The 13,494-nt window shown below is 38.1% G+C and overlaps 1 protein-coding gene across 6 annotated transcripts in view; it reads left to right on the top strand.

Annotated features, from left to right (window-relative positions):
- The window catches only part of LOC150108632 (uncharacterized), a 516,846-nt gene that overhangs the window by 411,950 nt on the left and 91,402 nt on the right, over positions 1-13,494 (top strand). For all 6 annotated transcript variants that reach the window (XM_090390897.1, XM_090390895.1, XM_090390898.1 and 3 more), the window contains one exon: positions 1,464-1,565. In XM_090390897.1, the coding sequence (XP_090247023.1) occupies positions 1,464-1,565 (102 nt within the window). The remainder of the gene's footprint in view (positions 1-1,463; positions 1,566-13,494) is intronic.

Genomic DNA, 13,494 nt, shown 5'->3' with positions numbered 1-13,494 from the left:
TTATTTCTTTCTAGAAGCTCTCTGTTGAGATTTTTTTTTAATCAGCCTCTCACATGAGAAGTCTCAAGACCTTTACACATGACTATGTTTTTGTGGTCATTTGAAGAATGAGTAGAAAGAAATATGTTAATATGTTTCTTAAAGAGATGGAGGTTGTATTCATTGGGGAAAATTAATATTTGGAAGACTCTTCCAAAGAACAGAGGTATATGGAATGAAGGAAAAGAATGAGAAGTTTATTTGGTGAGTTTGAAGCAGAATAGTATATGGGGATGTTGGCCAGCAGGGGAAATGATAGCATTCATGATGCAAAAACAGAGCAACTATTGGAAAACAATTGGAGTCACTGAGAGATGGGAATCATCTGTTAAGCGAATAGTTCTTCCCAGATACAATCAAGCATTCTGAGAGACAGGTTGGGTGGATTTGGGATTTATAAAGTCAGGAGTTGAGCATATAAAAGGTAATGTTCAGAATCCAAAAGAATATAAAGCATTTTGGAAGCTGAAGAGGCTATGGATATAATGTATTTCTGCTAGGATAGGCTAGATGTGAAAGTCAGTCTAAAAAAAGAAAACTGATTTTGGTTGGTGAGCGAAATGTTATCAGAAGTGAAAAAGAGTGAGACATGGTCTTTTTTCCAGGAAATAAGGGAAGATTGTGTTTTGGAAGCATTAAGATATAATGAATCATATTTCGAGCATGAGTCTTTTGAGTACTACAAGAAATGGAGTGCACTGTTATCAGCAAAAGTATGAAGGTGATTGCATGTTAGTGAGATAATATGATTGATGTATAGGAGAAATAGTGTAGGTGAAAGCATAGAGCTTTGAAGTACTCTATTATTGATGGAAACATCACGTGTGATGGAGCCATTTACCATGACGTGCGATGAATAACCAGGGAGAAAACTGGTGATCCACTCACAAAGTGTGTGTGTGGGTGGGGTTGGGGGGGGGGGGACATAAAATATCTTGGAAAGAAGGCTGTGATGTCAGGCTTGATCAAATGCCTTAGAAATATCAAGAGCAACCACAGATTCTGCATATCTTTCCATGGCCTGTGTCAAAAGGTGGCAAGATTAGTGAGGAGATCTGCTGTAGAACAAAATGTTGGAATTCACATTGGCGATCATGAATTATTTAATGGGTCTCTACTGACTTCCTCTATAACTCTTATTACTATCAGTGCCACCCAATGAGCATAGTAAATATACTAAAAAAAATCATGCAAAATTAGTAGATACACATTTATTTGAAAATGCGATTTCTAGGAATTTTGCTAATATAATTCAAGATTAGTTGGTTAAAATTAAAACTGAATTAAAGTTAAATTGCAATCATTGTGTAAAGAAATGTTTAATGCATAAAGAATTGTTCAAGGATATCGATTTAATATACTTTATATTCTTTCATTATAATATAATTAAGATTTACATTTCAACTGTTTCCCACATTATACAGGTAGGAAATCAGATTCTGGCTCTGACACCACAGAGTAGGCAAACATTGCCAGCAGTGCACCAGTTAAGAAATTTGACTCCTGATCAACATATCCAGCTTAAGGTTGGTTCAGTGATTTCTGTGATATTTTACAGAACCATTGTTGCTTATAAGTTAATGTGTGTGTGTGTGTGTGTGTGTGAAAGAAAGAAAGAAAGCTGACTTTTTTATATTTATTTATATCAACTAGTTTGGAATCTTTTCTTTGTGCCATATGAATTTATTAATTAATACTGGAATTAGTAATTTCTTATTAAATACAATCAGATTATACACTGATTAGTTTCAAGTACTAAGAACCAATGGTTTCTTCAGGGTTTCATATATCTAGTTAGAAGTAACAATCAAAATGAGGTACCACTGATGCATGACATGTATCACCTTTTGACCTAGGAATAGGGAGCCCCTATTGCCCCTTCTGCAGATCTCTTCATGGAAAACTTTGAAAATCAGTTTCTCAAACAAACTCAAAATGTGCTATCTGGTAGAGATATGTTGATGACATCCTCTTAGTTTGGAAACATGGTGTCTGATATAACCACCATACTGAGTATGATGTGTTTACACATCAGTAATTACATGGATGCAAAGTGTTCTTTGAAATTGAAATAATATTTGGATAGCGTAGATATGAAGCATAAATTATTTGATATATTTTGACACATGGCTGTTTAAGTAATTAATTAAACAACTTTCTTTAGTCTTTCAGATCATTCCATCTAAAAGTTTGATTCACATTAGAATTAGAAACTGAGGATAAATTACATTTTTTTTATGTTCTTATCTCTAAAATTCAATCAGCAATATTTTATTGTATTAAATAAAATATTGCTGATTGGATGTTATCTTGTTCATCTCTTCCAAAAAATAGGCATAATTCACACTTTTCAAAATCTTTCTGTTTTTAAAAAGTGAAGGTAAACTAAAAGAACTTCAGGCTATTCTATGTGAGTTCTGTACTTAATGGTTCTCTGTCTTATTCAGAGGATAATATTTGGTAACACATAACACACTCCCTGTGAAGGGAGTGTGTTATGTATTATTATTATTTGGGATACAAATAGCATTTTCATGTGAAAGTGAACCATTCTCATATATTCAAGTATATTAGCTTAGAGAATCCTTTACTCGCAAAATATTCTTACTTATACTTGAATAAAATATAAATGAATACAATCTTTTATTTATTTTATTTAATTTTTTTTAATATGTCCTGCTCATGAGAGGTTGTAAACCTGGTACATTACTACATAAGTTAATTATTTATTTATATATTCATTTTATATAACCACCATTTTATATTCATTTTATATAAACAAAATTTATTTATTTTGTTTATTTTATTTTATTTTTTTTACATAATTCAGAAACCTTGATCTGAAAACCATCATCATCATCAAATTCCTGATATGTACCATCAGGAGGTGTACATGATAAATATGGCAGTATTATATGAAAAAAATTACACCATTACTAACTTCTGATGAACAGTTTTCCTCCAAATTAATCTGTTATCTATTAAGACTCTAACATTATCAGATCTTATATGAGGCAAGTCCAGAAAGTAAGGTAGTACGTTCAGAATTTACTATATGAGACATGGGAGAGGGGTTGTGCATTTGTTCTAGCATAGAGTGATCATTAGCTAGCGCTTGACCATTTTACCTTTGTTCCATTATTGTTTGTTGTGTTCTACGAATAATTTATAATGAATGCTGTGGTGAAAAATCCCACCAGTTGCAAGGTTTGTGTGTGATATGGGTTTTGTTGGCAGATAACAATAGTACTGCAGAAATTCATTGATAATTGTGTAAGGTTTACAGGTCTAACATAATGAGTGACAGTAAAGTTGGGCAATGGTGTCATTTGTTTAAAGAAGGGCACAACAATGTGTTAACGATCAAGAGCACACTGGCTGGCCAAGTGCATAACAGACAATATTTTAACCACATTTAAATCCACAAATTAATTGTGGAAATTAAATGTGGTTCCTACCTGAAGAAAATCAACATGCAAGATCCCTTTTCAGTCTCTGAAAAGGGATCTTGCGTGTTAATTTTCTTCAGGTTGGAACCAGAAGCAGCTTGTCAAGGAACACTTGTTTTGCTAATCTTAATCTCCCATTCTGTTTAGCTCTACTAACACATTCCTGAATGCTAACAATGGCAAGGTCTTTCCCAATATCCTCATTTTTAATGTGATACTGCCATTGATGCCATCTGTTCACTCTACTAATCTTTCTCAAAACTCTCATATCATAGGTCACCAGTCTTTGATCAAGTGTTTTATTTTATAAATTATATGTTTAGTTTAATCCTTTATCCAAGTGTAAGCAAACAAAGTTTGCGCCTGAAATATCTTCAAGACTGGGGCAACTCGTGGCAAAGGTGGACTGAGTTCTAATCGCTTTCCTTAGTATCCCATAATGCAAAGCGCATCTCCTTGTGGGCATATATAATGCTATGCATTATGGGAAGAGTCACTATTCAGACTGGTTTCGACCTTCATTGAGGTCTCTTCAGTGGGAACCAGACCCAGAGGTGATACCAAGGTTGAAGCAATGCAGAAGTCATATTTCCATAAGCCAGTTGCCAAAAGATATCACACCTTATTATTAAATTACTCTGGATTAGAGAAAGATGTTGGAAGTTTTTTTTTTTCACTTGGTTAGGCTATAAATTATATATTTGGTTTAATCCTTTATCCCAACATCGACCTATAATCTATAAAGTAGGCCTAAATATTCCAATCATAAGAACAGTATTAAAATCTAGGTGGAACTTTCTCAGAGCTGACTGGGACTCTTTTAAGAAACAGGTTGACACTGTAATAAGATTCATGAAGCCCACTGTAAACAATTACAATAGATTTGTAATCAATTGTTGACATTATTATTGGTGCTGCCAAACGAACCATTCCAAGAGGTTTTAGGAGAGATTATATCCCAGGCTGGAATAGTGACAGTGAAAAACTGTATAAAGACTTCAAGAGACTTCAGTAACTCAGTCGCCACTGAGCTACTGAAGTCTCTTGACAATGCTAGAAAAGACAAATGGATTAAAACAATGAACAATTTTAATTTTACTCATTCCAGTCGAAAAGTTTGGTCCCTGATTAGGAAGCTTGACCGTAATACAAGGACTTCTGGTAAACTGCACGCCATAGATCCAAAACACATTACAAAGCATATAGTCTCGGTGACTAAATATCCTCAAAATAGAGTAGCTATGAGAGAGGTGAAACAAAAACTAAAAAATCTTAAAAGCAGATCTTCCACCATCATCACTATCTCAGGCTTTCACTTCCCAGGCAGTTAACTCATTGAGGACTGGGAAGGCGGCTGGACTCAATAACATCTACCCTGAATTCATTAAGAACTGTGGACCAAAAACTATTAAATGGTTTACTGCCATGTACAATAATATCCTGGACTCTGGCATACTTCCATCCATTTTTAAAAGATCTAAAATCATTGTTGTCGTAAAACCTGGCAAAGACCCTACAATTCCTATCGCCTTGTTAAGCATCTGCCTGAAACTTCTCGAAAGAAATTTCAGGCAGATGTTGCTATACAACAGAATTTCTTCAAGTATACATAACAGAACTCCACAGGAACAGGCTGGCATCAAACCTGACAGAAGTTGTTGCGATCAAGTACTGGCCTTAACAACCTTTATACAGAACGGTTATGAAAAACAATAGCAGTATTCATAGACCTCTCTGCTGCCTATGGCACAGTGTGGAGAGAGGGTCTTATCTTAAAATTCCTAGAAACTATCCCATCACCAAAACTAGCCAACCTAATTAATCAGATACTAGCAGACTGATGGATACAAGTATCTCTCAATGAATCCAAAAGTAAATTCTTTAAGATTAAAAATGGCCTACCTCAGGGGTCAGTTCTTGTCCCATTGCTCTTTAACTTGCATATAAGTGATATCCCAGAGACAGCATCACGGAGATTCATGTATGCTGATGATATTGCCATTGCAACTTATCATTCAACATTCCAAAAAGCTGAGAACACCTTAACTGAAGATTTGGTTGTACTTGATAAATACTTTAGACAATGGCAATTACAACCTAACCTGAACAAAACTGAAGTAGCATCCTTTCATTTAAGTAATATCCAGGCAACTATAACCCAAAAGTTTACTTCAGAAATAAACAGGTGAAATTTAACAATCATCCAAAATACCTAGGAGTTACCCTAGACAGAAGTTTGACATTTAAATATCATCTAGAAAATATTGCTGGAAAATTAAAAACTCGTAATAATATAATGCATAAACTTGCTGGTACTTCTTGGGGTGCTGATGCCAACACACTGCATACTATCGCACTGTCTTTGGTCTATTCTACAGCAGAGTATTGTGCTCCTGTGTGGCTGAGCAGCGCACACACTTCTTTAGTCGATGTCCAGCTGAATCAAACTATGAGGATAATCTCTGGAACTTTAAGATCTACTCCTGGCTACTGGCTCCCAACTCTCACTAATATAGCCCCTCCCTCGCTCTGCAGGACCCAAGCCTTAAGAAAATTATGGACAAAAATAATTGGAAACAGTTCCTTGCCTATCCACCAAGACATTTCCTTCCATACTTCACAAAGACTGAAATCCAGGCACCCTGCCTGGAGGAGTGCAACACAAATAAACGACCAGAACTTCGACCTATGCAAGTCATGGGGAGAGTATTGGTTTCAATGTACCTCCAATCTTCAAATTCTCATTTCAAATCTGACATCTAGTCTGGAGGGCTTCAATCTCCCTGGACATGTCTGGACCGATCAGAACAGGACATGGGAGATGTAAGCATCTCTTGCATAAATGGATCTGGTCCGATACTCCAAACTGTGAATGCAGAAGAGGGATCCAGTCCATCAATCACATTGTGCTTGAGTGCCCTATCTACTCAGGTTCTAAAGAGGACTTTTTTAAACTGACCCCAGAATCCCTGGAGTAGATCTGGGATTTAAGGATTAAGCTCTGACTCCTGATTCTTAATTTTGATGTTTAATCATTTCAACCTAGTGTACCCCTTTTAATGATTTTTACAATTGTTTTTATGCTGTTTTATGTAATTTGTATGTATTATCCTGAGACCTGTACATCATACCCTAAATAAAAATCCTTTATCCAAGTGTAAGCAAACAAAATTTGCTCCTGAAGTATCTTCAGGACTAGGGTAACTCGTGGCAAAGGTGGACTGAGTTCTGATCACTTTCCTTAGTATCCCATAATACAAAGCATATCTCCTTGTGGATATGTATAATGCTGTGCATTATGGGAAGGGTCACTACCCAGACCGGTTTCAACCTTTATTGAGGTCTCTGTGTGAGCCAGGCCCAGAGGTGATACCAAGGTTGAAGCAATGCAGAAGTCATATTTCCATATGCCAGTTGTAATGTACATCTTTCTCTAATCCAGAGTAATTTAATAATAAGGTGTGACACCTTTTGGCAACTGGCATATGGAAATATGACTTCTGCATTACTTCAACCCTGGTATCACCTCTGGGTCTGGCTCCCACCGAAGAGACCTCAGTAAAGGTCGAAACCGGTCTGGGTAGTGACCCTTCCCATAATGCATAGCATTATACGTGTCTGCAAGGAGATGTGCTTTTCATTATGGGATACTAAGGAAAGTGATGAGAACTCAGTCCACCTTTGCCACGAGTTGCCCCAGTCCTGAAGATACTTCAGGAGCAAACTTTGTTTGCTTACACTTAAATAAAGGATTAAACTAAATATATAATTTATAGTCTAACCAAGAGGGAAAAACTTCCAAAAAAAGTGTTTTATTTCTAACACTGTCTTTGTATACTGCTACTTGTTCTATAAGTTGACCATTCAGGATACAGTTGATGTTTTCAATGTTTCTGCCTATTTTTATTGTCTTTATCTTTTTATTGCTGATTTTCATACCAAATTTATTACAACAGTTATTCAATTTACTTAGGGAATCTTGCAGACTTGTGCTGGATTTATTCAGAAGTATAACATCATCTGCATAAAGTGAAGAGCTGATTTTAACATCTCCAATTTTCATATCTGGTTTAATACACTTTCCTTCATAATGTGATCCATATAGAAAATGAATAATAAGGGGATAATGTACATCCTTGTCTGATACCAGATTTAACATTAACCCATCTTCCTGTACTTCCTTCAGTTCTAACTGCCGACTTACAGCTTTAATAGAGACTATGTATTGCTTGATATAATGTCCCATTCACACCATATAACTGTAGCATTTTGAAGAGCTTTCCTCTTGGCACGTTGTCATACACTTTTTCCAGATCTACAAAACTTAAATACAAATGCTTGTTATATTCCCAATATTCCTCAACAATTTGTGTTAAAGTGAAAATCTGATCCTGATAACCTCTATTTAGTCTGAATCCAACTTGTTCTTCTCCAAGCTTCCCTTTGAGAATTTTTCTTAGCCGTTTCAGGTTTGCTTGCATAAATATTACCAGGAATATTCAGCAGGGAAATACCTCTGCAGTTCTCACATTCAATTCAAATTTGCTCTGGAAACCAATGATACAATATTTTCAAGCCACTTCAGGCCTTCAGTAAACCAAGCAGTGGCTCTGGCCATACAACAGATTTCATCTCTTGCATAAAGACATTCACAAACATCCATTCTCATGGCAGGATTCAAATTAGTAGTCTGTTGGTTGGAGAATCTGTATGCTAGTCACTTGACTGGCCTATAATTTCTTTAGTATAATATACTTTAATCTATTTTGTTATAATTGCCCAATATAATATATTTTCAATCGCAGCAAAAACAGTGGCAGCATCTATCTCTAATCCAGAGTGGTGTAATAATATGGGAATACACCATTTTGCTACTTGTATGTGAGAAATATTACTTCCATCTCACAGTAGCTCTCAAGTTATAGTGGACAGGGCGCTGGTGCATAATGGCAGTTGCCAAGTGTTTATATATGTGATCAGTGATTTAAATAGTTGTTATGAATAATACAGAGTGTTGATTCAGATTTTTGATATAAGCGGAAAGCGAAGGTAAACAAGTAGCTGATGATTGTGTTGTTAATTAGTGATTGCCGTCTCGCGATAGTCCTTTAGTGTGTTATATTTTGTGTTTGTACGCTATACGGAAATCCTTGAGATCCAGCTCAGGTAAGCATATATTTGAATATTTTAAACATGACCAGTTTAAGTCCCGATGACTTTTTTTCCAATTGTTGGATAAGAAGCTAGCACTCGACCTCCTCAAAAAACTGTTGAAGAAATTTGAGGTAGAATGGCCAGGGTTTCTAAACCTATATTCAGCGACAGACGACTCCACAGAAGGGGACAACTCAACATTAGGGGAAGAAGGGAAGATGAACCTGATAATCTCTGCTCCCACTCCAAAACATGATACAGAAACCCATGCACGGAAAAAACGTAAAACAGCGGAGACTCAGATAAACGAGGGGATGGAAGAAGATACCCCCAAAACTGACCTCCCCCACACCCAACAACAAAAAAGTTCCCCCAATTGTTCTACGGGAAAAAGAACGTTGGATGGCCCTTAGGCCTATTATGCAAAACCACCAAATTGCCTATTCATGGGCAAAAAACGTAGACGACGGAGTTAAAATCCAGCCTACCACAGTAGGCGACTACAGACTCCTCACAAAAACCATGGACGAGTCAAATATTAAATATCATACTTACTCACTGAAGTCGGAGAAAAACCTAAAAGTTGTACTCAGGGGAGTAACAGAAAACATCTGCACAGATGAAATTACTGAAGACCTCTGCCTCCACGATCTCCCACCTGTCAAGGTTAGCAGAATGCTACGGGCTGACAGGAGTCCAATGCCCCTAGTACTCGTTGAGATACCTAACACACACAAGAACATATACAACTTAACAACGATCTGTGGTCTGAAAATCACAACAGAACCACTAAGAAAAAGAGCCTCGTCAGGCCAGTGCTACAGATGTCAGAAGTACGGGCACGCACAGAAACTCTGCAGAGCAGACTACAAATGCCTCAAATGTGGGCAAAACCACCCCACAGCAACCTGCTCAAAACCCAGGACCTCGCCAGCCAAATGCGCGAACTGCGGGGGCCCCCACCCGGCAAACTACAGAGGCTGCAGTCACTACCCTAAGAATAAAACAGACAACAAAAGGAAACAGATCTCTGAACCCTGCCCACAGGCACCTGAGTTGACGACTCCCCAGTTGCCTGACACCCAACAAAAGACAACAAAATACCAGCTCTCACAAGTGGAAAATACCAACAGTCTGGAAAGCCACCGTCGAAGTAGGACATATGCCGAAGTAGCCCGCTCATCCAGATATATCCAGCAGGACCAAATTCTTCCAAACATGACAACAGTCATCACAGCCTCATTGGCAAACTTGCTTCAAGACTTCAGTAAGTCAAACCCTTCACCAAACTCCACAAAAAGATTTCTAAAAGAAACTCAAACCATATTATCAATGCTTGTTAATGAATAAAACTAGATTACTCCCAGACTCACTACAGATCACCGCTTGGAACGCCGGAACGCCAATGGCCTAAAAAACAAGACTCTGGAACTTCAAGAATTCTCTCACAGATACAACCCTGACGTCATCCTAATTAATGAAACTCATCTAAGACCTGCAGACAATCCAAAATTGAGAGGCTACACACTATATAGAAATGACCGACTGGACTACAGAGGTGGTGGTACAGCCATATTTATCAGGAACTGCATCAGGCACAATGGAATACTCACCCCCCCCCCAACCTAGAACTCACCGGTGTCGAAGTCCACACAAATTCAACTGGAAGACTTAAAATCTACGCCACCTACAACCCCCCTGCTAAGACCCTGCTATTTTCTGACTTGGATGCTGTACTAGGCACAAATGAATCCATCATCGTCGCTGGGGACTTAAACTCCAAACATCCCTCCTGGAACAGCAGAACCACAAATAAAAATGGCCGTATCCTCTTCAGCTACACAGGATTAAACAACGCTGTCGTAACAGGACCCACTGAACCAACCCACCACAGCCCAACTGGCACAGCCGACATCCTAGACATCGCCATTCTACACAACATCAAATACCAGCACAGCATTCAAGCACTGAACAAATTATCATCAGACCACAACCCAATCCTACTTCACTTAGGGAACAAAGATCAGTCACCTCCCCACCCCACCCAAAAAAAAAAAAAAAAACCTCCATCATCTGGGAGAAACTTAAGAAAGTGCTACCAGAACACATTGGTCCAGTTCCCCATATAAAAGCCAAGGAAGAAATAGACACGGCAATAAAGAACCTCACCAATCAAATCAATAAAGCCATAACAGCTGCCATAGTATCCACGATTACCCACAAACAAAATCGTCTCCCGGAAGAAATCATGGACTTAATAAGGGAAAAAAACAGACAAAGAAAAAGATATCACACACTCGTGCTCCCCAGGACAAAACAGCCCTCAACAGATTAAACAAATCTTTCCGAGAAGCTCTCCAGAACCACAGGAACCAACAATGGGACAACAAGCTCACCTCCATCTCCACAGCAGATCATTCTATATGGAAATTCCTAAACAACCTCAGGATCAAGCGCAAATCCCTCTCCCCCTCTGCAAGCAGAACAGCACCTTGCATACACAGATGCTGACAAATCCGAAGCCATAGCAAGAAACCTAGAGAAACAATGTAGTCCTGCATATGAGAACCTAAACATCAGCCACGTATACAAGATCCATCGTAAAGTCAGGTTCACAGTAAATTGTCCCGATGTCAATCCAAGTCCTATAATGCCTACCTCACCTACCTGGTGATGGTTGATGTTTTTTGATCTTGAGATGGTTGATGATGATGCCGAAATAATCGGCATCATCAACCATCTCAAGATCAAAAAAGCCCCAGGTCCTGATGGCATCACTAACCAAGTCATCAAGGCACTACCATGCAAAGCCATAGCACATCTGCCAAACATCATAAACTCCATCCTCAAATGGCAGCACTTCCCCCAGTCATGGAAAATAGCTGACATCATCCCAGTTCACAAACCAGGCAAAGACCCACACCTACCTGAAAATTACCATCCCATCAGTCTGCTATCCAATTTAGGGAAAATAGCTGAGAAAATCATCCTCATCAGACTCCAAGATCATGTCAACCAACTAAATATCATTCCAGAAGAACAATTTGGCTTCCATCAAAATCACAGCACCACCCATCAAATCCATAGACTGGTAGAATACATCACCACAGGATTCAATTGTAATCAACACACTGGAGCTGTCTTCCTAGACATTTCAAAGGCCTTCGATAAGATCTGGCACCAAGGCCTCCTCTACAAACTTATCATCGCTAACCTTCCACTAAACATGATACACCTGATCAAATTATACCTCTCCAACAGGAGGATGCAAGTCAAAATCAATGAAACAGTCTCAACCCAACGGAAAATCCTCGCTGGAGTTCCTCAAGGATCACTGCTAGCCCCGATCCTGTTCAACATCTATATGGCAGACATCCCTCAAAATCCTCTCACATCCACCATCGCCCTTTACGCAGATGACACGGCTATCTAGCCAGATCTTGTCAACCACTTCTCGTTACCAAAAAACTACAAGACACCATCCTGAATCTAGAAAAATGGTTTAAAGACTGGCGACTACAATTAAACCCCCAGAAAAGTACAACAATACTCTTCACAAGAAGATGAGCATCCCCCAAAGGAGACATCACCCTGTTCAACTCTAAAATTCCCTGGAAAACTGAAGCAAAATACCTAGGAATACTTCTCGATAAGCGATTATGCTTCAACAGCCACATCAAGAGCATATGCACCAAAGCTTCAAAAATTATCGCCCAGCTATACCCCCTTGATCAACAGACACAGCAAACTAAGCTCAAGCAATAAAATACTACTGTACAAGACAGTGATCCGTCCCAGAGTCATATACGCCTCCCCAGCCTGGAGCCATACCTCCAAGACAAACATCCTCAAGCTACAAAGACCACAGAACAAATGCCTGCGAATGATTCTGGACGCCCCGTGGTTCATCAGGAACGGCCAGATCCACCGGGACATAAATATCCCCTACATCTCTCTACTACTACGCTCCCTAGCAGAGAAATTCTTTATGAAGACATCTACGCATCCAAACCAACTAATACAGCAAGCTGAAAACTATGACGGTAATGACCACTGGAAACATAAAAGACCGAAAGCCATCCTAACACCCAACGACGAATAACCACTTCTGCCCACTCAGGGCAAGCTAAAATAGCTCACAAATCTCTCCCATCACTGCTCCCGAAACAGACAACAGGGAATATGAAAAGTGTCAAGCTTCACCCTCTGCGCCATATATGTCCTGCGTCCTGCATCTCAAGTTATAGTGTTATAATGGATAATAATTAAAAAGAATCAGCTGTTTCTTTTACAACTAAAGAGTTTTTTCAGCTGAAGTAAAGTTTACTGATGTCATATATAGATGTGACATCAGTAATGACATCAAATGTTCAGGCCTCCAAATGACATCAAATATCAACGGAAAAATCAAAAACTATGGCCTTTAAAGGACAAGATCCAGCAAGAACTAAAATAGTATTAGATAACAAGATCTTAGAACAGGTGAATTTATTTAACTACCTAGGATGTATGATCACTTATGAAAAAGATATAAACATAAAAATTGCAAAATATTTAAAAATAGCAGGAGTAATTAACTCTATATTTAAACCAAACCTAGTTCAAAAACAAACCAGGCTAAAAGTATACAATACATTAGCCCTACCGGTCTTAATGTATGGAAGCGAAATCTGGACAATAAAACAAAAAGACAAACAAAGATTAACAACAGCAGAAATGAAGTTTATGAGAAAAACTGCAAAGTATACCCTATTTGATCACAAAAGAAACGAAGATATTATGAAAGAATTAAACCAAGAACCAGTAATTGAAAAAATTAAAAAATATAAACATAGATGGATGGAACACGTTC

The sequence above is a fragment of the Typopeltis vanoorti genome, chromosome 3 (assembly GCF_054136105.1).
Source record: "Typopeltis vanoorti isolate ZY-2024b chromosome 3, IOZ_Tvanoo_1.0, whole genome shotgun sequence".
Classification (NCBI taxonomy): Eukaryota; Metazoa; Arthropoda; class Arachnida; order Uropygi; family Thelyphonidae; genus Typopeltis; species Typopeltis vanoorti.
The sequence above is the reverse complement of the archived record's forward strand: the minus strand, read 5'-3'. Positions and strand labels throughout refer to the sequence as shown.